The sequence below is a fragment of the Ammospiza nelsoni genome, chromosome 8 (genome assembly GCF_027579445.1).
Source record: "Ammospiza nelsoni isolate bAmmNel1 chromosome 8, bAmmNel1.pri, whole genome shotgun sequence".
NCBI lineage: Eukaryota > Metazoa > Chordata > Aves > Passeriformes > Passerellidae > Ammospiza > Ammospiza nelsoni.
Window position 1 is genome coordinate 4,885,678 of NC_080640.1, and position 23,433 is coordinate 4,909,110.

The 23,433-nt window shown below is 44.2% G+C and overlaps 1 protein-coding gene across 10 annotated transcripts in view; it reads left to right on the forward strand.

The window, feature by feature from the left end:
• The window catches only part of FGFR2 (fibroblast growth factor receptor 2), an 81,158-nt gene that overhangs the window by 6,769 nt on the left and 50,956 nt on the right, over window positions 1–23,433 (forward strand). For 5 of the 10 annotated variants that reach the window (XM_059477639.1, XM_059477640.1, XM_059477637.1 and 2 more), the window contains 3 exons: window positions 12,795–13,061; window positions 13,799–13,873; window positions 21,338–21,507. In XM_059477639.1, the coding sequence (XP_059333622.1) occupies window positions 12,795–13,061; window positions 13,799–13,873; window positions 21,338–21,507 (512 nt within the window). The remainder of the gene's footprint in view (window positions 1–12,794; window positions 13,062–13,798; window positions 13,874–21,337; window positions 21,508–23,433) is intronic. The other 5 variants (XM_059477644.1, XM_059477646.1, XM_059477645.1 and 2 more) reach the window with 2 other exon arrangements.

Below are 23,433 nucleotides of genomic sequence, written 5' to 3' on the forward strand. Positions count from 1 at the left end.
ACAAACCAAAACACAACCAAGTTTTTACACAATCACCTTCTCTGGGTTCTATCACTGCCACCCACAAGCTCTCCAAGCCCAAACCAAAAAAGCCCTTCAAAAGATCTCTTCAAAGACAGAGCAGACTTCTTTTTTTAATTTAGTAAATGCTGTTTTGGACACAGCTAATTTGGGGGGTCAGGTGCTGCAATAATGTAAATTTTCAGTGGGGGTGCTGACTGCAGTCATTAGAGCTATGACATTTCATGCCAGCTGAGGAGGTCGGCAGGGCCGTGACCTTTGTGACATTTGCTGATCTGCTCCTGACTCTTCCTTCACAGACATGCCCTGAATTGTCTGCTTTTATTTATTTATTTTTAATACAAGGTGCTTGGATTGTTATTGTTTATTGTCTTAGTGACTCAGACTATTGGAAGTGCGGTACAACATCAACAGGGATTGAGATTTGTTCCTCTGGGTGTAACAGAGAAAATACCTTCTCCCATCTGTGTGCAACTTTAGGATCATTTGAAATAATTTTCTTCAGAGTGTCTGGCTATGTATAAAAAGTACTGAAGCATGTGCTTTAGTTCAAGCAGTATTTATCTAACAGGGTAATCAGCTGGTGGATATGTGCAAGATGTCATGCATTAAGGGGGTGCTGTGCTTTTTGGCTCTTCTCAGTCACTCTTGAGTAAATAAATCTCCCTCTGCGACCATTGGGTATCACTCTGGTCCGTATGAAAGTGTTTACACTGAAAATGGCATCTTGATCCATTGTGAGTGGTAATGTTGGTGCTGGTGCTGTGGGATCCTGAGTGTGGTGGATCTCAGCTGTGGTGCTTTATTCCCGAGCAGCGATGGCCAAACCCGGGGCTGTTGAGCTGTGTGAGCAGAAACAGGACCTGTAGGACTTCTGTGGGGACTGTCAGCTCTCAGATTATATCTCACATCAACTGTTTGCATACATGTTTTCGTCCTAGGGGAGCAGAGGGACTTTTTCTGCTTTTAAACATTTAGAAACAAGCCTCCCCCAGCGTGCACAAAGGCAGCATTCTCTGAGCCTGTGTGTGCCCAGGCCTTTGATGATAGCCAGCGTTTCACAAGGGCTCTGACCGCACACACGGGCTCAAGGCTTACTTTGTGAACTGAATAATTAGTTTAGACAGATATTTGATAAATAGTGAGCTCTCCCTTGACCTCCCCTTGCCCAGGCTGTGTGTTATCATCCTGCTGGGGAGCTAATTTGGTCTCTTACCCTCCTGCAATGCCTTGACACCGTCCTTGGAGCACCCACTCGGAGCCCCTGCCTGGTGTGGTGACGACGCATTTCAATTCTTTTAATTTAGGTCAAATTTCAAAGGATTAATTTGAGCTTTCCACAAGGGACAGCCTATTTCTGTGTCCCGTGGAAAACACAGTAGTTCAGAATGGTCCTAAATTTGGGAGGTTCCCAGGAGCAGCAGGGAAGGGGAGAGATCCCCTTTAAGGGGTGATGTGTGCTTATGGTGGAAGTGAATAATGGGTTTTTCTATGGGATTTACTCAGTCATAACCACTTGCTCACACTAAACAACATCCAAAAAATAGGTATGTTCAGCACAGCACCTTCCTTTCTGCAAAAATGTTGAGTCATATTTGCAACGTACCTTCATTTTTGTGAAAATGTTGGCAGTGCTTAAAGATTAATGTCACCTGTGGTCAGCACTGTCCACTTGGAGATCCTTCTGTAGCTGCTGTGCCCTGCCTGGGTCAGGATGTGGGATTTTGTGAGGTCTCCAGTGTGTGGAGGAGGGATGCTGTGGTGGTGGGATGTCCCCTGTCCCACTCCCCAACCTGGTGTCCCCATGGGTCATCCCCAGCCAGTGCCACCCTTCTGAGAGGTCACAGGGCTGGGGGGACCCTGCACATCCATCATTTTCCTGGGACAGAGCACCAGAATGCTGCTTCTGGTTTGGTAGGAAAAAAATAAAGCAAATGGTTCACCCAGGGTTCCCTTTGGGCTGTTTTATTTGGCTTTTTCTTTTTCAAATGTGAACAGCGGCTTTGATATCTGCGAGTTAAATTAAGAATTCAAACCTATTAGTTAAATCAGAGTCGGCTTTATCTTTTTAATTTCTTTTCCTTTTAATTTTATTTCATGGAAGGGCAATTATTAAAGCCCATTATGGAGGAATGTGACATCCCCACAGCTTCGGGTGAGGGCTGGCTGCCCTTTCAGGGATCTGGTTCAGTAAGTTATTTGGCCCAGGACAGGATTTGCTAGCTGAGATTCTGGGGAATTGTACAAGCAGCCAGATTAAATCAGTCTTAATGTGTCCATTCTGTGTTTAAAATCTGCAGCCCTTTAGCAGGGGCATGGTCTTGAGCTTCAAACTAATTGGACATGGGTAGGGTTGTTATTTACAGTCAGTGTTGATGAGACACTGGGAGTTGGTAGTCTCTCAGTGTGGCTACTCTTTTGCAAAGTAGCAGAAATAATTGCATGTTTTAGGCTTATCTGCCATACAGCTGAAGCTTTTTGAAGGAGTATAATAGTTATTAACTTTTGGGAATTTGATTCCTTTAGTGAGGGTTTGGCTTTTTGGGATTTTTTTTTGAGCCAGAAGACTTTCAAAGATGCTGAGTTGTGAGTTTTTTTAATCTTTTTCTTCTTTTTTTTAACCCACTTGTATAGATAAAACCCCAAACCAGTGGCCGACTCCAATGAATGCATAGTTTCCTAATATTAAAATAGTTCTTCCTTGGCAGTGAAATAGCAACAAATTTCAGGCCATAGCAGCTTTTTTACAGGCAAGTTTGAAACCTCTGAAAGCAGAATTTACAATGAAAATGCTGACATCTTCAGTTATGCAAGGTTGTGTATGCATGAGAAGATGGACTATTGTGATGTTTTAATAATAACCATAGCGTAGTCCTTAATGAGCTTATTTCTATATCCAGCTTCCCAGCTTCACTAGAAATGATCTTTAAATGACTTTAAACAAAAACATTCGTGTTTTCTTAAAATGAGTGTTTAGTTTTGGATCGGATGGGAATGCTAGAAAAATACTGAGCTATGTCTTTTTTCTGTCATTTATAGAGAAAAGTTCTGTATTGGAAGTGTCAGATTTTCAAGTTTTTAACATTGTGCGAGTCTTAAAAATTGAAGCTTTAGAGTAAAAGAGACTTTCTTCAAAGCAGCGCTCCTGAGCAGTTTTACTCTTGTGTTTTTAAAAGAACCATCACCCACTTCAGCAAGTTATGTCTTGTCTGTGTGTAATAGCACACCTGGTTTGACTAGGGGAGAAAATTTATTTCAGTGTAATTAAAGAAGTGCAAAATTCAGGCTGAAAAGGGACCATGAATCCCAGCTGGACAAGTGGGAGCACCTTCTGCAGAGGACACTGATTTGTGTTGGTGGTGGGAAACAGGGCAGTATTTGGTTTGGCACGGAGCCTCCCAGTGTAAAATCATCCTCTGAGCAGTTTGGGGACTGATTTGGAGCTGAGGCCTTTGAGTTGGGGTTCAGCACACTGCAGGGTGTGTTTGCAGTGGGTTTTTTTGGGGAGATTTGGCACAGCACGCTCCCCAAATCACAGCCGCCGTCTTGCAGTACCCGCGACTAAACTGACTTTTAGGCTGATTGAAAGAGAAGTTGGAGCAACTGAGCAACTCTGGAGCGACTTTGTGAGAGTCAGATCTTAAATAAGGACCAGATTTGCAGGAGTTCAGCAGCCAACAGCTCCTGTTATAATTACGAAACGTGCGCTGGGAGTGCCAGAGCTGTTCTGGAAGTTTGGCCCTTCGGGTTTCAGTCGGGGCTGGGAGCGTCAGCAGAACTGCCTTGGCATTTGTTCCTTGGGGACTGTGCTTCCCAACCAGGACAGTTGCAAAACAAGATTCTGTAAGAGCAGTGCATTTTTTTTTAATGTGGATTTTTTTTTTAAACTTTCAAAACCATCTTATAATTCATAAACTGATTATGTATGTCTCCAGATTGTCCTTTCCCATCTCTTAATTATCACTGGTGGTTTCTTTGGTGTTTTTTTTTCCAAAGAACCCTTTTTTATGGTTTTGTTTTTCCTGGACTTCTGAATATCAGAGTACCTGATACTGGGACGTGTTGTGTGGGCATCATTTTCTGCTGGTTCAGGTTTTTGTGCCTCTTGTCACCACACAAATGCAGTTATCCATATCAAAGAAAGGGACAGAAAGCTGAATTCCACAGTGCTGCTTTGTTCACTTGCTGTGCTATTATTATTTTAATTGTATTTTTTAAGTGACTGTAAGTGAAAGCATTTGGTGAACCCCAGTGAAGCTGAGGAGTTGAGACCTGACCTACTTTCATTCCCCTCCTCACACGTTGCAGGTTGTGTGTAATTATTGCTTTTCCTCCCCCACAAAAGAACTGGCTCATCAGTTTGGGACATTGACCCTGTCAAGCAAAGCCACAACAACTGGGAAGAGGGGAAAATTCCTTTGTACCAAAGAAATGGCTTGCATTTGTGAGGGTTTACTGGAAAGGGAAATGTGTTGGAGGACGGGAAGGGAGAAAAATGAGCATGAGAGGCTGGTTGAGAACAAGAAAATCATAGTTTGGTTGTACTTGAATTTTTATTTTTTTTTTCCCTCTTAGCTGTTCTATTTTGAATAGAGTTTTGTTATGTGGAAGGAAAAGGTAGGAAAAGAGTTTGGTGACATCTCAGGCTTTCTCCCAGGGGATTTGTGTCTGATTCTGAGTGGGGTTGGAGTGGGATGCTGTGGCTGGGGATGCCTTGGTGGGCTGCACCCACCAGAGAACAAGGCTGTAGGAGGTTCCAGTGTGGTTGGACAGACAGAAATTGATCAGAACACCACGCAACAATTAGTTTTTAAACTGTAATAAAAAGTTGTAGGGTAGAAAAAGTCATGCTAGGCTTCCTTTAGGATGGGCTGTGTGGAGAGGTGAGCTGCTGGCAGGACCTGCTGCTGGGCAGGAGCAGAACCTGCTCTGGGAGACTGGCTTTGCAAGTTTGGAAAGTGCCTTGCTCAGTGTTGCAATATTTAATTTGTTTCAAGGAAAGTAACATGACATCTAATCCTGAATGCCACCTGACAGTTCTTGAAAATAATTTTTCACACCCAGTTCAAATTTAGAGTAATTCTTGAGCATGGTTCTGTTAAACATTGTTTATTTATGAAAATCAGTGCTGTTGAGATACTACAGTATTGACGTACCCAGATTTCCCTGATATTGTTTACTCAGTAGGGTAGCACAGGTATTTCAGCCGTGCAGGATTGACATGGAGACTCTCCAATAAATCTGTAGTGAACCTCAGCTCAGTAATAGCTCTCCTGGCTATTCAGAAGGTCTGAACACTCTTTCATTAGTATGGCAAAATGCCCAGGAGCCAGTGGTGCCATCAGGAGTGATGGAGGTAAAGCATTGCGTGCCACCTGGAAGGGCAGGTAGCCAGCCTGACTTCTCACTTCAGGGCTTGTGCTGCTCTTTCTTTGTCCCCACTGGAGACTGTCCTCTCTGTGGAGCTGGAATTAAACAAGCTGTGATGCCTCTTGCCTAAATATTGCTCTGGGTTGAAAGGGAGCCTGGAATGCCTTGAGGCTTTGAAGTGTTTGGAGAATATCCCGTGGTTTATACCCCTGTGTGTTGTGGATGGGACTCTCAAAAATGCTGAGAGGATGTTTTGGGGATATTGTTTCCAGTGCCTATTTTCAAATCCCGCTTTAGGAAGTGGGGGGAGATGGATTTCGGGGGAACAGGCAAGATGAGACTTCCAGACGAGCTGCTAAAATTAAGAGGATTTGTATAGTCAAGTAAAAATGGGACCGTGTACAAAAGAAACAACTGCTGACTTGCTTGTAGGGAATCTGAATAGATGTTCTCTGCATCCAGAACTAACACTGCAACATTGAATTGTGCAATTTTTAACCTCCCAGTTGTAATTTATTTCTTTTGCACATTGAGCAGTAATAGTCTTGAGCATGGACTTTGGCAAACCTAGAAGAAGAAGGTTCTGTTTTTATGTTTGGATCTATGCTACGTTCTGTTCAGGTTTTATGTTGCTCTTGAAATGCAAATAAAGAATCTGAAAAAGTGCTACAGATTGGAATAGATGGAAGAAAATACTAAGCCCAAGAAAAACCTTTTGCAACCAAATGTACGTGCTGGTACGCTTTCCCAAGGCTGTAGATCTTATTATGGAGCCTTTCCCAAGCACACTTTAAGGCTGGGTTGAACAACAGGAGCTGGTTTAATTGCTCTGCCACTCGGTTACGTGCAGAGTTCAGTCAGGGAGATTTGAAATTCTGCTCTTGCTGAAAGAAGAAACAATAAGAAAATGTTCCTAGTTTCAAATTCTGCTTTTTTAGAAAGAGAAGATTAATTTTTTTTTTCAGCTTTTCATTTGAGGTTCTGGCAAAACGTGATTCATTTCCCCTTTGTATTGTATAATAGATTACATGAGAAGACTCTTCTGTAATGAGTTTGAAGAGCAGTTAATTATTTTTGAGATTGTGTTACATGTGTCTTAGGTTTGTTGTACTTCTCAGTTCACTTAGCAGAGAGACTCCCACTCTGTTACTTAAAGCAGATGGTGGAGTTTATGACTTGAACAAAAATGGTCAAGATTTGGTGAATGCTGGAACCAAGCATTCACATCCTGGAGATGACCTTTAGTTTCTCATCAAACGGATGAAATTACAGAAGCCAGCACAGTAATTTTAGGGGGTTTGGTGTGGCTTCTCAAGGTTGGGGGTGCTCTTTCCCTCCTTGGTTGCCAAGTCTTGGTGCAGAAGCCATCCTGGTGCTTTGCTGTTTCTTGCCCTATCTGCAGACCAGTGCTGTGGTGCTGCTGTGTGCAGAACCTTTCGTCCCGCAAGGAGCAGCCCGTGCGCAATGGGACAAACAGGAAGAAGCGGCAGGGCAGTTCCCAGCAGCAGGAGGTGGCCTCGCTGGTCTCTCTGCTGTTTACTTTGAACTTGGCATGCTCTGAGTCTTCCCTGGCCTGGCTTCCAGCAGCACAGAGCCCGGGGCCAAGCCCAGGAGCATGTGATACTCGCCGATTTTGACGCAGCTTGTGCAGCCGTAACCAACAACCACGGCTATAAAGACAGGTAGGAGCAAGCAGGCTACGAGCTGTAGGAATTTTTCGTCTCTTCACGAAGCCTAGACAAGTATAATTTATTTTTCTTTGGGAATGAATATTTCCTTAACCACGGGGTGGGTGAGACACATCCACCCAACTGCTTGGCTTGGTCAAAGCCCTGATGAAGCTTTTCATGTCCCTCACCCTGTGTCAACCAAAATCCTTGTGAGGTTTGGTCCCACTGCCCTCCTCTGCTGGCTGTGATGAGATTTGGGTGGCTGCAGCCAGAGCCAGATGCTGCCTGGGGATTGTTCCCTGCTGACACAAGACAGATGGGATATAATCACATGGGGATAATTTCTGGTTTTAACAGAGATTTTTTTCTTGTCCACGGAGTCCACAAGTGGCAAAACGCTTTGTTGCTCACCAGAATTTTTTGTTTTTCTAAGCCTTCAAAGCTTAGGAAAACAAGATATAGTGCAGTGTAATATTTTCCCTTACCCATGATGACATTGGCAAGTTATTGCAATTGGAGGAGATTCACTTTTTTTTAGATGGTTTTAGTATATGTAGCACTCAGTAGGAGTTGACATGGTCCAGGTCAGTGTGGCTGGAAGCTCAACACTGCTGGAGCACCAGCCATGTATGATGTGGCAACTTTTTTTTGCAAATGTTCATTTCCAGGGCAAGAGGATTATTCCTGTTCCTTACGTAATTTTTTTTTTTTTTTGTCTGGTTTCATTTCTTTACCATCAGATGATTATGTCCTTATTCTATAAGGATGACAATACTAACGAACATGCCAGGAAAAAGTTAGTTTGGAGAATCTGGCCCTTTGTTTTGTGAAACTCTGTCAAATAGAGCAGCCCAGGAGTTTCTGGTAAAGGAACAAGTAAAGATGTAGAATCTGCTACATATTTATGTTTGTAACTATCATGGATAGCTCTTTCAAGTTTTGTGTTGAAGCTTTTCTACAAGGCCCAGATCTTTTTGATCAGATTTGAGCAACTAATGATTTTATACATTAGATGGGGGGAAATGATTCTTGGTCTTTGGAGTCTTGTTCAGGGACAAGGGATTTAAAAAACAATGAATTGTTAGTGTTTTAAAATTATGGGAGGAACTGTAGCAATTTGGAAAGTGTTTTATCAGAACAGAGACTTCGTGATGGTGCCTGGCAGAGGCAGAGCTGGGCAGAGCTGGCAGCTGGCTGATAGTGGCAGTACAAATGGGACAGCAGGAATGCAGTGCCTGTGGAGCAGCTGATGGATGAATTGCAAACACTGTTTTGTGCCCCTTTGTCTGAGGAGCCTTTGTTTTGCTGTTGGCTAATGGGAGGTGGTCACCATGGCCAGGAATGACTCTCTGCATTCTTAAACTGGTGGCTGTGTCTTTTGCAGGCTGATTTTATCATCCATTGTCAGAAGAGGGCATGGAGATCCTCTTGATAATGGTCTGCCAGTTTAAATTAAGGGATAATCACATCATCTTGTCTCTGGCAGGTGGGAGGGAAGGCTGCACACCTGACTGGTGATACCTTGGCTGCCTCCTGCAGCCTCCTAGAGCCTCGGGCTTGGCTTGCAAAGTCATGAGACCTATTTGACATCCCCATTGCATGTTGTTCATCCAATGTGGTCTTGCTGGACTTCCCTCAATGGCAGGAGAACCATGAGGAGGGGCAGGAGAAGCAGCAGCGGTGGTGGTGGTGGTTGGCAGCCTGGTGTTCCCTGTTGGGACATTCAATTTTGCAATGAACCTCTTGGATTCTTGACAGGTCAGGTCTGTTGACCCTTCTGGGCACACTGTGGTGAGTGTTTAGTTATTTACTAAAGCCTTTTGAAGTGAAAGTGGCTTGATGGGGTCTGAGGCTTTTGTGTTCTGGAGAGTTGTGTGAGAATCTTTGCTGGGGCTAGCTATTAGCTGATCGTTTCATTATTTGGCTCTGTAACTAAGTAACTAAATGACTTGAGACTTAAGATAAGCAGCTCTTTGTTAACTTTTTAGTAAATGGAGACTAATAATTATGATAATAATAAATTTTAAACCTAAGGAAGTATAAACCTCTCAGTGACCGAATTTGGAACAGAACTGTGATTTGGAATACAATTGCATATCTTAATCATCTGAAATAGAGCAGTCAGAGTGTCCCCAGTCCTCTATTGTGGTCACGGCTTTTATGCAAACAGTCTTTACCCCACTTGGTGGCTGGATGGCTTAAACCATGCTGTGAGGCTGTATGAGCAGGCAGAGAAAAAGTTCACAGCTGTTTATTTAACAGCAGCTTGGTTTTCCACGGCAGTATTGTTCAACAGCTCCACCTATACAGTTTAAATACATTGTGTGCACCACTGTTATCAATAAGGATGTGGCTGAGAGCAGAAAATAGCAAAAGCAGTGTCCCCTGTCCTGCAGTGTTTTGAGAACACCCAGAGTCATTCTGCATGTTACTTGTTTGGTGTTCTAAGGGGTGACAGGTGTAATTCACGTCACGTAGTGCACCTCTGCAGGAGGAACCAATGCCACAGTTACAGGATTTGCTTAAAAAGGAATCCTGTGCCTCCTTAGATGGTTTGGAGCTCCCTGCAATGAGCTGGGACATCTTCAGCCAAAGCAGCCTGGCCTGAAATGTTTCCATGGATGGAGCATCCACCACCTCTCTGGGCAACTTGTGCCAGTGCCACCCTCATTGTAGAAACTGCTTCATATCTAACCTGACAAACCCAGCAAAGGGCTGGTTCACAGCCCTGTGGTGATGGCTGAGCTTCCAAGAGGGCTGGAGGAGCTGGATGTGATAGCAGGTTATCAAACCTTCCCTGTGGAGCAGGGACAGAACCCTACTGTCAGCCACAGGGGAGCCGCTGGTTTGATGGTACAGCATGGACATGAGCTCAACATTTGTCCCTAAATTTCAGAGCAGCAAAAAAATCCTTGTGTAGTGTCCCAGGGAGAGTTAACTTGCAGCATAGGTTGTTTATGTGCTGCTGGGAATTTCTGAACAGTTTGAACTGGTTGAGTTTTGCAGTGAAGCTGTTGGGTGGATTCATGACTCGGAATCCCACCTGTTCTCTGTTTGCTTTTGGGCACCATTTCAAACCCACACTGGAAAAAAGTTTATAGGCAAACATTATAAAAAGTGACAGTCTTAAGTGCTGCTACATTCTAGTTTGGCAACACAAAGGCTTACCTGAAATAACTCACAATTTCCAAACATGACTTCATTATATCATGACAACACTTTGCTGCATCTTCCCTGATACTCTAAAGAGAAAGAAATGGAGGAGGATAATATATACCAAATGCTAATACCCGTTTGAAACTTGTTTTTCCTTTAGTGTACCAGTGATTTTCTTTGTAAAAGGAATTTTTTTAAATTGTAGTTTTGAAACTAATTACTGTTCTTAAGTTTGGATTTGGACTTGTGTTGAAAGACTCAGTGCAAATTTGGAGTTAGTGGTTTAAAAAGAGATGAAATCAGGGATGTGATATTAAAAATTTGTTTTAATTTTCATTTCCTTTTAATTGTGTGTGGGCTCATCCTGTGAGTTTCCTGGCACTGTTCAGCAGAAGGCTCTAATGCACTTAAAGGAGGTTTGAGGTATCATCACCCAAGGTGGCTTTTAAAGAAGTTTAAACAGACATTTTTAGACTCCAGTACATTGCTGGCACAGTCTCAAGTTTGTACAAGAAATTTTTTTGCAGGTAGAGCATTACAAAGAATTCTTACTAGCTTCAAAGTAAATTAGGTAACTGGCATCAGGTACCTTTTTTATTTGACAGTAAAATCTAATTAAAAAAAATTCTCAAGCAGACTCTAACACACTCATTACTATGATGAAATATATGTAGAAAGGAGCCCATGCCTCTCCTGGAAATTCTATTTCTAAAAGCATAATGTAGCACTCAGTGAAACACCTGCATTGCAGACCTGTGGGTTCGTGATTATACCAGCAAGACTGAATTAGTTTATAAGAGGTATAAATCTGTATTGGAGCCTGTCCTAGACTCTTGAGATGGAACTCGGCATGATGGAAAGTTTAGAGACCTCATTATAAAATCTAAATCCAAGAAGCTTTACAGTCTCTGTAACTGGTTGTGTTGGATTGGGTTTCATGTGCCACCCTGATGTGTGTGTGTGTGTCAAAACTGTTCTTTGGGAAAACATGTTTGCCCTAATGAAAAAGGCAGGAGTCCCCCACCGTGCTGGACCCTTCTGGTGCTCATGGAATCATATTTCAAGTTAGAAGAGACTCATGGGGACCATCAAGTCCAACTCTCTGTTCCTTTCAGGGCTGCAGAAAACTCAGCTACTGACAGAACTTCAGTATTTCCAAACTCCCATCTCCAGCCCTGCTCGGATGTAGTGCTTGTTTCAGGCTGCCCTGTTGAAAGTGTGATACAAAAAATGACAACCCAAGGAGGAGGAACACTGGTTTCAGGGTTTTGGCATTCTTAGAAGGAATTGTGGACATCGAAAAGCCACCTTTCAGTGCTCCCTGAGAGTCGCAAGCAGCCAGAGAGGTGTTTTATTTATTCCTGGGCACACAGGTTGTGCCTGTGCAGGGCAGGACGTGTCCGGGGTGCGCGGGGAGCAGCTGTCTGTGCGCACTGACCCTCCCCATGAGCAAACAGAAGATGCCTCTGTGCTTCTTTCCTTTATTTACCATTCCTGCCTCCCTTGGCGAAGCCCTTGGGACAGGGATAGTGCGGTGGTAGGGACACACCAGTTCCAGAAGCAGTGCCTGTCTGTGGGACAGCCTGAGCTCGTGGTAGGTGTGCTGAGCCTTCCCACTGCACTGTGGAGACAGTCTGCAGTGCCCGGGGCTGCTGCTTCTTTCCCCCTGCTGAGAGCTGGCCCTGCAAGGCAGGGATGAAGCCCTAGTAACTATAGGCAGATGTAGTTTTCCAAGGATGTTTTTTTGGAAAAAGACTGTGGTTTGACATTCTTCTTGTTACCAGAGGGAGCTGACGGATGAGCCATTGCGCTCGGAACTTCTGCGCGTACTGCGACTCTGAAAGCTTTGCCTGTGCTCCTGGGTTTCTGCTGTATTCACTGGGCAGAGGTTGTGAAATAAGTAATGAAGCAAAAAAGAATTTAAAGGGAAAAGTTACTGCCATGGAGAGAGAAGCGCTGGTAGCGCAGAAGGGAAATGTAGAGACTTTGTGATGGGCACAGGGAGAAAAATAAAAGGCATCATGTATACTGTGTATAGGGACTCATGGTTATTAGCTTAGTGAGTGAAGGGGGTTTTAGACATCCTTTTCTTTCAAAACAGCACTTCCCAGGTTTTAAAAATTGAAAAGCAACCTAAAATAGAATCGGGTGGGGAAAGATAATTATTCATTGGAATTGTGGACCCAAATGCTAAGACAGAAAATGGATTTTCCTTTTGACCCCTCCTTCTCCTGCAAGTCCTTTGAAGCCTCCGGGTTCTGCAACCCTCATTGTCCCCTGCTCTCTGTGACTGATGAGAGGAGTAATGTGTTGGTGTGGCACTGGGGACAAGGGACATGCCAAGACACTGATCAAAAGTGCCTGAGCTTCACTTTTGGTGAACTTCTTGAAAATAACCTGCATGTGGTTCAGTTTAACAACACCGAACACTGGGCTAATCTGGATGAAACTTTTTTTTAAAATTTAACATAACTTGATTTCCGTGGATGAAAAGGGCCTTGACTGACCTGTGTTGGAAATTCTCTCCTTTCCCTTCTCTTTCTTCTACTTTTTCCTCCTTTCCTTCCACCTTCGCAGAGCCGCCAACCAAATACCAAATCTCTCAGCCAGATGTTTACTCAGCACTTCCAGGAGAGACGCTTGAGTTGCGCTGTCAATTGCGAGACGCCGTCATGATCAGTTGGACTAAGGATGGGCTCCCTTTGGGGCCCGACAATAGGACAGTGATTATTGGGGAGTACTTACAAATTAAGGATGCCACAGCCAGAGATTCGGGCCTCTATGCTTGCACTGCTGTTAGGACCCTAGACAGTGATACTCTGTACTTCATTGTAAATGTTACAGGTGAGTGAGTAAAACACAGGTTTTTGCATGCAGAAGCTGTAAGATGGGATGTTAAGAAACTTTATGAGCTAATATGAAATGGTCCACTAGGGCACAGTGAGTTGAGTTCTGTAGCTGTAAATTTTATCCCCAAATTTTAAATTGTATCTCCAGATTTTTTGGGATTTCTCTCCTTGTCCTGACCCTAAAATGGACTCAGTTTGTATCTGCTCCCTTTTGCTCCATGGGCTCTACAGAGATTAACAGTTGCTGTAGAGCTATCTGTTTTATGCTACTCTGACAGGATTAAATTAGACAGAGTTGCTGTGATGATGATGATAAAGCCAGTAGAATGAATACAGGTTTTTGCCCCATGCATCAAAAGAGGAAAATGTGTGTTCTACATCCTTCAAGTTTAGAGAGTGTGTTCGACATCCTTCAAGTTGTTCTGGAGATGCTCAATTGTGTTCAACTGCATTTCTGTAACAGAAGTTAAAATATTAAGCAGAAAGAGATTTTTGCAATTAGCAAACTCCCTTGGGAAACTCTGTAGCACTTCAGGACTATTAGCTCATTTTGTTACAATTTTACATGGAAATGGCAGATTTTGTGGCTGGATTTTCTTTTCTCTAGCTTCTGCACAACTAACATAAACACTTGTTCTTCTTAATATACAGTCTAAGATGTAGCTTATCAATTTATTTTTCTGTAAAAAAAAAATAGGCTGTTTTAAAGACTTGGTTGTTTTTAATGTGCAGATGCTCTTTCCTCTGGGGATGATGAAGATGACAATGATGGGTCCGAGGACTTTGTGAATGACAGCAACCAGATGAGTAAGTAACAGAAGTCACTGCCAGAAGTCACTAGCAAGATCCACATGGAAAATTTTGTCCCATCTCTTGCACTCCTGTCTTCAGAGCTTCTTGGTTGTTAACTGCATGTACTGTCAAATATCTTTGTATCTTGTCCTCCTCTGTTTTCTGTTTCTCGTAGCTCATAACTTGGAAAAGAAAAATAAAATAAACTAATATTCTTTTGAACGTGCTTTTCTGGTCTGTACTTTCTTTTTTTCCTTCTTCCTGGCATTTCTGCAGTTTCCTTTCTTTCTGAATCGAAGTTTGGTCTTTGTCTGGTTTAGACTCTGACAGATGAACTAACTTTTCCTGAACCTGAGCAGAAATTCAACAGAAGAAACAAAGATCCAGCTCATTTTGTTAAAAGGTGATATGAAAACTTTTAAAAAAATTAAGCTGTAATGAGGAAAATCCTTAAATCCCTAATCTCAGCAGAAATCTCGCCAGGGAAGATGAATTTGGAGACAATGAGGTTCTTTTGTCTGCAAAGGACCTTAAGGTTTGTTGCAAAGAAGGCGATTCAATGCTAAACCCACATTTTATGCTACTTATGTGTGATGAAAATGGGCTAAAAGAATCTTAGACCTATCTGAATGCGTTAAACTCCGTCCCCTTTAGAGAATTCATAAAGCTATTAATAAGCTCTAAATAGAGCACTCTCTAAGAGGGAAAAAAAAAATGTAAATTCCACATTGGCTCCTGATGCACTGTGCAAAACCCCCTCGATGACTGGTGGTTTTCTGTCACTGGTGCCTGGTAAATTCAATAACAGAGAGAGCACAGAAATCCTTTGTGGGAGGTGTCAGTGAGCAGCACCCACAGTGGGCAGGGGGTGTATTTGCTGCTCAGCCTGGTCAGGAGCTGCAGCTTGGAGCAGTGTCCAGGTGAGGAAGCACAGCCTGATTTGGGCTGCCCCAGTGGTTTGTGCCTTTTGTGTGCGGCTGCCCCCGGCCTGGAGCTGTGAAACATTAGATGCTATTTAAAGTGATATAAGTTCCTAGCTGCCTGTTTGGCCTCTGCCATCTGTTAGTGTGATTAACCCTGGGCTGATGCACAGGTGCCTCTGGAAAGGGCTGAGATCAGGCAGCTGGAGCCTGCCCTGACAGAGGAATGCAGTGGCAAAGAGAATTGGAGAGCTTGGAAAAGGGACACTGCTTTTAAAAGAAGTTGTCAAGGCAAAACTCACCAATCCAGGCAGTGTTAGCTCTGCCCTGAGATGGACCCATGGTTAGAAATTCCTGTTAGGAAACACTTCTGATGTTTGCTGTTCCTTAAAGCTTTACTGGTATTGGTCAGAAAAGGGCTTGTGATGTTTTTGGTGACAACTGTGCTTCTGGTCTGCAGTGATGGCTTTGGTGATCCATTGTGACCATAAATGGCTTTTGGGAGAAGTGAAGGACCTGCTCTCAAGGCAGCTGTGCTCTGTTATGGCCTCAGAAGGATTCCTGCCCTTCCAGCCACAGGGAGCAGTGCCCAGCGGTTGCGCTAATGACGTTCTTGTAAAACGAGCTATCATTTTAAGCTACTGTTAATCAATCTTGATTGGGGAGCTGGTGAAAGGCCCTTGACAGTGTCCATCTGCTGGGACAGGGCTGTGTGCTGCAGCAGGGGCCAGCACACTTTCCCTGCTCTCAGTGAAAGATGCCTCTCAGGCGGGAACGTTCAAACATCGCGGATGGCGGGGAAAGCGCAGCTGTGGGGATGGAAGGGAGGAAACTGCAAAAGGAAAGATTTGGGCCTGAGCAGAATGTTCCAGAAACAACTCCTTGTTGGATTGCTCTTTAAGAGGTGCCCACTGTCTGCTGGGGGAGCAGCACAGCCTCCCAGGCTCTGAGCTGGAAGCAGGACAATGACTGAAGGAAAATGGCACCGTGTCCCTCCAAGCATTCTGTGCTCAGTGAAAAGCTGCATCACAGTAACTCCCTTGGATTAATACAGGGCTGCTGAAAGAGGGTTGAGATTTGGCAAACCATGTGTGGAAGTCAGGGGTGGGACTTGGTGTGGTGTGCTTTGTAATCCTTCTTTTCCTCTTCCAAGTTTTCTGTCACATCCAGGAGGCCACGTGTGACTGAAGGTACTGTGTTACAAGGCAGGTGGAGAGTGAACCAGGAGCTGGGTGTGCTGTGGGGCAGGCAGTGCACACAATGGCCAAATGCCCTTTACCTTCCCCGCCTGTGGGATGCTGAGCCTGGCAAAGTCCACGACCTCACAATGGTCCCTGGCTGCTGGTCTTCTACAGAAGTCCTTTAAGTGTTTCCTCAATCATGGTTTGAGCTTTGCAGATCTCAAATGATTTAACTGATAATTTGCATACAAATTATAGCTGTGATCATTAAGGATAAGCAATGGAAATTGGCCTGGTTATGCCTTTACTGATGGAAACAAAAGGCCATAGTCTTCAAAGGTTGTTGCTTTTTGATGAAACAATTCTGATAAAGTCCAGCTGTCTTGGCATGTTAATTATGATGAGATGAGGCAGGAAATGGCTGTAGTGCCTTCAACAGGAAGCTGAACCTTGGCATTCTCATTCCTGCATGCTTAAAACTAAAACAAACCTTTTAGAGCTGTTTTATTTGCCCTGCTAAGTATTCTTTTAAGCTGTTTTATTTTCTTTGCCTCTGTTGCAGATACATATTTCAGAGGCCACGGTTTCTGCATGCAGGTGGAGAGGCTGTTGAGGAAATCTAGTGCAATTTTCAAGGCAGCCCAGAAAGTACAATTGCTCTTGGAGTCAGTGGAGGCTGTAGGTGACTCTGTAGATGTGAGGAGCAGCTCCTCCTTGGGAGAGGAGGGCACTGGTGTGTACCATGTGCATTTGACCACTGGCCCTGTGTGTATTTTTCAGTGAGAGGCACACAGAGCAGATCTCACTCTGTGTTTGCTGTCCCTTCAGCTTGACAGATACTTTAACTGTCTGAAAAAACACTGTGGTAGATTTGTTCCAGACTGCATCCTGAATGGATTTTTATTACTTCCAGCTTTTGTTGAAGGGATTAGTGCTCGTGGGGAAGGTGCGGGATTGGTTCCACTGCAAAACAGTCCCCTTTCTCCACAAAATGCCTTTGTTGGCAACTCGAGATTTCCCCTTTGTTACCCTAAAGATGGACCTTAGCTTGGATCTTGGAGGGTCATCTCCAAGGACTTGCTTTTACAAGCTTAAGTGCTGATCATCATTCTGGCAGCAATTGAAAAGACATTGCTGGCGCTTACTGCCTTGTCCTTGTTGAGATTTTGAGAGGTAGCTCTAATTTGAGGGGTTTCTATACTCCTGGCCTGATACTGGCAAGGCAGCAGCTGTTGTGGTGGTTGCAAGCAAGCCCACCAACTAATTTATTCTGTAGACCTCTAGGTAGCCCTGAAGATGCTGCTGCTCTGCCTTGAATTCTGGTCAGGCAACTGGAGGCTTTATGACTTTTTTTTTTTTTCTTATCGCCCTTTAAACAATTTCTTCTGGGCCAAGCAATGGTAAATTGGCACCAAGAACAAAAAGTATCTAAATGTAATCCACATGCTGTTCCTTTCATGCCTTGAAGAGTTTCAGAAAGGATGAAACAAGGTTCAAATTCATCAAATCCTGTAGAGTGGAAACCCACTCAGGGGAGCAGCAAAAATTGGATGTTGCCTAGAAGTGTTTTTTAATTAAAGGTCAAATACAATAGTACTGCAAACCTTGGAGGTGTTTGATGTGGTCACTTATGGCGCTCTATTGCCTGCTTGAGGAGCTTGTCAGGCAGGCTTGGAGTTGACTACTTTTGTGTTTCTTTGTATTAGAGAAGTCCAAATAAAAACTGAAGAGTCCTGAAGTGAAGTGGTCCCCTGGGCTTCCTAATTTCAATTTCACATGCAGGAGATTTGGCTGATTAGATGTAATGTGTGTGCAGTGTGGGTCAGCAGGATATTTTCCTCACTAATGAGAACTCAGAGCAATCAGGAATTCCCACCCGTTCCCCTGCTGCTCCTTGCTGCTTCATGCTGGAGTCTGCCCTGTGGTCACTGTGAACTTTTAGCAGTGGTGGCACCTACATCACCTGTCCTGGTGGCAGTGATGGGATGTGATGGACGTGGCCTGTGAGAGAAGTCAGCACCTGGTACTCATTAACTGTTCATTATCAGTTTCAGTGAAGCTCAGTGTTTTTCCTCTCAAGACAAATAGAAGCACTAAAAGTTGTTTTAGGTTATGATGATTTAATCTATAAAGAAGAAAGCTGTGTGTTGATCAGATCAATCACTGAATGAAAGCACAATTTGAGGGCAAGTGTGATGGTTTGTGATGTTGCTGCCTTTTCCTCTTAAACATGCTGAGGAGCTGCCAAACGTAGGATGTCTTGAAGCATTTTCAGATGGTGCTTTCCATATGTGATGTCTGCATGTTTTTCTCCAAGCTGACCTGTAATTTAGGAGCATTGCAGGTTATGCTGAGGGTTGTGTGAGGAGAAGCTTTCCAAACAGACCTTTCTCCCATGCTGAGGTGTTCCACAAAATGGAGCTACTTCTCTTCATTCCAGCCTGCATCTGCCTGGCCTCTTTTTTGCACCCATCTCTGTCAAGAGATTTCCCTCTGTCCATTTGTTGTATTGGAGCATTTTCAGGAGCAGGTTGTTGATGGAAAGGATAGTTATTTTCAAGAAAACCAGAGGATGGGCTGGACCATAACAGTCCAAACCGGGCTGTGTGAAGCAGCTTTATTTGGGGAGCTGCTGGTGGCTGCATCCTGGCTGACTCCAGTGCCCTGGTCCCAGCCTGCAGCCTGGTGGGAGCTTCCCAGAGCTTGGCCCTTCCATCCCGTGGGCAGCAGGGCAGCTTTGCCATGGATGGGTGTGGGATCTCAGCACCTCAGGATGGAGGTGCAGAGAGGCCGAGACCACCCTTGGGGGGCTCGGGAATCCTGGAATGTTGCCAGAAGTGTCTGGTGGCTGGACTTTGATCCTACACAGGAGATGAGACCTGTATGAGGACTGGGAGGAATTCACTGGGTGAATGGTGAAGGGATAAGTTAGTTAAAGTGTAAAACACAGGGTTTAGGATTTTGGTACAGGGGGGGTCTAAAGAAGTAAGATGGAGGAATTGGGGCGTGTCCTGTCCTTCTTCTTCTTCTTCTTGGCCTCCATCTTCTGTGGTGGTGGTGGCACTTTGGGATTGGTTATTACTAAAAGTGCACCGGTTAATAAGGGTAGAAGGTATTGGGGAGAAATGATAAATATTGTACACGTAACTTCGGGTATAAAGATAAGTGACCGCCCCGGGGGCTCGCAGTGTGCCCATGGCTGACTTGCTGTGCAGACCTCTGTCGGGCTGAAAGAAAATCTTTTAGATAAACAATTAATAAACACCAAGACCGAGACAAGATCAGAAGTCTCTCCTCGTCCTTTGAAGCGTCGGCTCTTCAAGGCCATCCCTGGGCCTTTCCAGGCCACCTAAACAGCTCACAGAAAACCTTACAGATGGGCTGTGGAGCTCGTGGCTCAGAGGCTGTGCTGACAGTGGCTGCATGTGAGCTCTGTGTGCCCTGTACTGTGAGAGAGGTTGGCGCGATGGATGTGGTGAGGAGTGACCCTTGCTGGGTTGGCAGTACCCACCTGGGGCTAAGCCAGCCCTCTGCTCTGGCTGAGGTGCTGATACAACTGGTTTGGATGGTTGGTTGTCTCTGACCTGCCCCAGTTTGCTTTGACTTTGGGGGAGCTGCAAGTAGGGCCCAGCAGTGGGAGAATTTTGAGGAGTCCAGGGAAAACAGCTTTTATAGTCCCTCAGTACCAGCATGTAATTCTGCCTTTGCCTGGTGTACTTGTAATGTAATTTGGCCCTTGCGTGTGGCAGTTAATTCCTCTGCTTGGCTTTGTTTAAAGTCTTCTGTTGTTTTAATGTGATCCTGCTTTTAGCAAATAATGTTAACAGTGATTTTCCTTGCATCTCTAATTCACTTTAGTCTGTGTAACAATTTCTTAGTGTTGCAGTTTAAATTTTCAATAGTTACTTGATTTTCTATTTTGATTACATGCATAAATTTGCTTTGCTTTTCTACTTCATTAATTTTAACACTAATTGCCACTTCGGGCAAAATAAAAACCCAAACACTTATCGTTCATAGCATCATTATAGGACTTGCTTTTAGAATGTTTTCTTTATACTGAGAGAGACTTTGTTAAAGGATTTATTCCTGTATTTTCTGTCCAGCTGTATTTTTATTTAGAGAGGGGGGGTAGCAGGATTTCTGAGTTTGCACTGATTGTAAGAACTCCTATAAATATTTGAGGAACGGAAGAATTTATTTATAGTGGAGTGTTGGCCTGCTAATGAAGGAAATGAAACAGGGCTGAGAGAAATGGAGTTATTTTTCTGGACCCCTCTAGTCCTGAAAATTCCACGCTAATCTGATTTGCTTCAGGAAACCTCCATTGTAAAAGAAATTAATGTTTCCTACTATTAAATAGATCTTGAATCTTTAACTTAGAAAAAAACAACTGTTATGGTGAGATGACTGAAGCAATGCCATGAAGTCGTTAAGAAATGTAGATGAAGCTGTGCAAGGACCCAGAGCATGGGATAACTTTGTCTTTGGGTCTGTGTGTCCAAGTTTACTTCTGTGAGGGTAAAAACATATGGGCAGCTGTAAATTTTGTTCTGCTGTGTTTCCTCTGCTGGTACATGACAAATGTGCTTGTCATGATGTTCATGTGGGCACAGGCTGGGCCAGGACATGGCAAGGGGTGAGGGAGAGCCAGGAGAGCCATGTCAGGGTCTGGGAAAATGATCACCTCCAAAATGTGTGTTGAGAGAGAGGCACTCTCACTTTATGCCATGGTTTTGGATGTCACTGACCCTTTGGACTTCAGGAGGCTCATTAGTGTGGGAAACCCCTCCAAAATGATAAATGTCTTTTGGTGATCCACATTTACTTGTTTGGTTTCCTCTGCTTGGGTTAAGATTTCAGAAGTATGTTCCATTTGTAAATACATTTCTGTGGTTTCTATGCACAGTTCACCTTGGCATCACACACTGCAGCCTTTTGCTGCTGTCAGACTGGTGGGTGTTTTTATCCCCCTTCTCACAGAAGTGAAAAGGGCTGATGATTCCAGCCATTTTCTGTCTTGGTCTCTCTGGCTTCACAGCTGAAGGCCATAAATTCTGAATTTGAACCATTGCAGTAACTCAGCTTGAGGTCCAAAGTGTCTGATGAAAACCCGGTGCCCGTGTCTTACTTGACGTACGCAAAACAAAAGTTGTCTGTTTAATTATTGGAATTTTGTCACAAATTAAACACCCAGAGCAGCAGACTGAGCCGTTTGCAAAACCCTGGCTGGCACCTGCAGCAGCTGATCTCCACTCTGCGCTCTTTCCAAACCGCGCTGAAGGCGGGTTCCGGCGGCTCTGTGCGCCCGTGCGAGGGGCTGGAGGGGGAGCTCAGTTCCCAGTGCTGATGTTTCTGAATGTGTCCCTTTGGAACAGGGGCGCCCTACTGGACACACACGGACAAGATGGAGAAGAGGCTCCACGCCGTGCCGGCCGCCAACACCGTCAAGTTCCGCTGCCCTGCCATGGGCAACCCAACGCCCACCATGCGCTGGCTGAAGAACGGGAAGGAGTTCAAGCAGGAGCATCGCATTGGCGGCTACAAGGTAAGGGCTCACCGTGGCGTTTTGTGGTTTCTCTTCTTGACCAAAGCTGTTTAAAAAAAACCCCAACCAAACAACCCAAAGCCAGCCTTCCTCCCTCTCAAAAAAAATCAAAAATCTACCAAAAACTTGCTGAAGTTAACAGAAAATATTTTAATGGCTTTGGATCAAACGTGGAAGTAAAAAGAGGTGGTTGTTTTCTTCTGGGGAAGGGTGGGTGGTTTCTTTGGCGCTTACTGAGCACTAATTATTTATTTTTTTCTGAAATTTAAGCTTCTAGCCTAGCAGTGCAGCTAAGGATTATTTATAGAGACGTATTTGGAAAACTAAAGACTGACTTAGCAAAGCAGATTAAGACTGTTTTTCTCTATTCATTTTTGGCTGCATTGTTAAAAACATGGCCATCCGCTTTGGTGAGTGTAAGGCAGTTTAATAAAGGAAGCCTTGGAAGTCAAAAGTTATTATTTTCTATAGAGTTTATGGCCTGTGAAACTGAAATGGGAAGAAGAATTTGAGGGGAAAGTAACAGCAATTACTTGAAAGGGTTTGTTTGAATTTTAAATAGCTTCAGATTAGATGTCTTATTCTGAGTTGGTGGTTACTGATTAAGAGAGAGTTTTAGGGAGGCCAGCTTGCTCTGTGTGTTAGTGCACAGACCTTTAACCTCGTGGTATCTGCCTGGGTCAGGTCAGAAGTCAGGATTCGGTCATCCGATCCCTCTCCTCCAAGGAGCCGGCAATGCGTGACTTTGGTGGCAAATTGCTGCTCAAGCATGGCCATTTCTCAATCCCCTTCACCTCCTGTCTGGGTCTTCTCTCAGCAGTTTCCTCATGTCCCCAACACCTCAGCAGTTCCTCCCCCAAGAGGGGAAGTTTCTAAGGCAGATCTTTTGTGTCAGGGTTGGAATTCCCATCCTGGAGCTTGTGCTGAGCTGCTCCGAGCAGCTTGCAATGGTTGTTAGACACAAATGAATTGTCGTTGTCAGACACAAATTAATTGTCTTTGTTAAATAGAGCTCCGTTCTGAGTCCTGAGGCTGCCCCCCATCCCGCACCACTGCCTTGCCCCCATGGTTGCAGTATTTTTGGGGAGCTGCCTTGGTTGAGCCATTGCTTTGTGAGCTGTTGATTCAGGCCCTGCCAGTGCACAAAATCTGTTTTCCAGTGCAGAGGAGGACAAACCTCAGTCTCCTTTCCTCTCTAGCTGGATTTACTGTAGAAAGCGTCAATTTTTCCAACATTTGTGTTAGCAGAGAGCAGAGCCCAGAAAGTCTCCCTGCATGAGCACTAATTATCTAAGTAGACTTTTCCATCTATGTTTGCTTACACCATAAATTTCTGTTGCTTATGAGTGTACACCTGGCAACACCTTCTGCCTTTCATAACGCTGTGGAGTGTTAACGAATTGGCTCCCATTCAGTGATTTTTGCCCTTCTCAGTGCTTTTTTAAAAACAAAAAAAGCACCAATTAAGGAAAAAAAAAAATCCCCAACCAAACTAATCCTGTCTTGGAAAATAATAGTAACTGTTCTGGTAGTAACCAGGCTGTTATTTTGAACACTTTGCATCTGATGGAGGGGAAGTGAAGATATCACTCTTGAAGGCCATGAAGGAAAATGTGTGTCTGGAGAGGCAGGATGGAGATACCTGGTGTCTGCTTTGGGAGGGGGATCTTTGGTGGGGTAAATCAGCTCGTGTGGGGCTCTGTGCTGGCACTGCTAGTCTGTGTTAGGGAGCTGGGTGAAATCATTTAGAGTTGTGCCCATTAAGTGGCACAAATTAAGCTTTTGGTCACATGTATTAAATGTATGCAATTTCCCAGGTATGTATGTACTCTGGGAAGGAACCACAGATGCCTGTTCCTAAAGCCAGCTGGATACCTGTGAAGTCTGTACCTCTAATTCTAAATCATAACTTCTTCTATCTGTTTA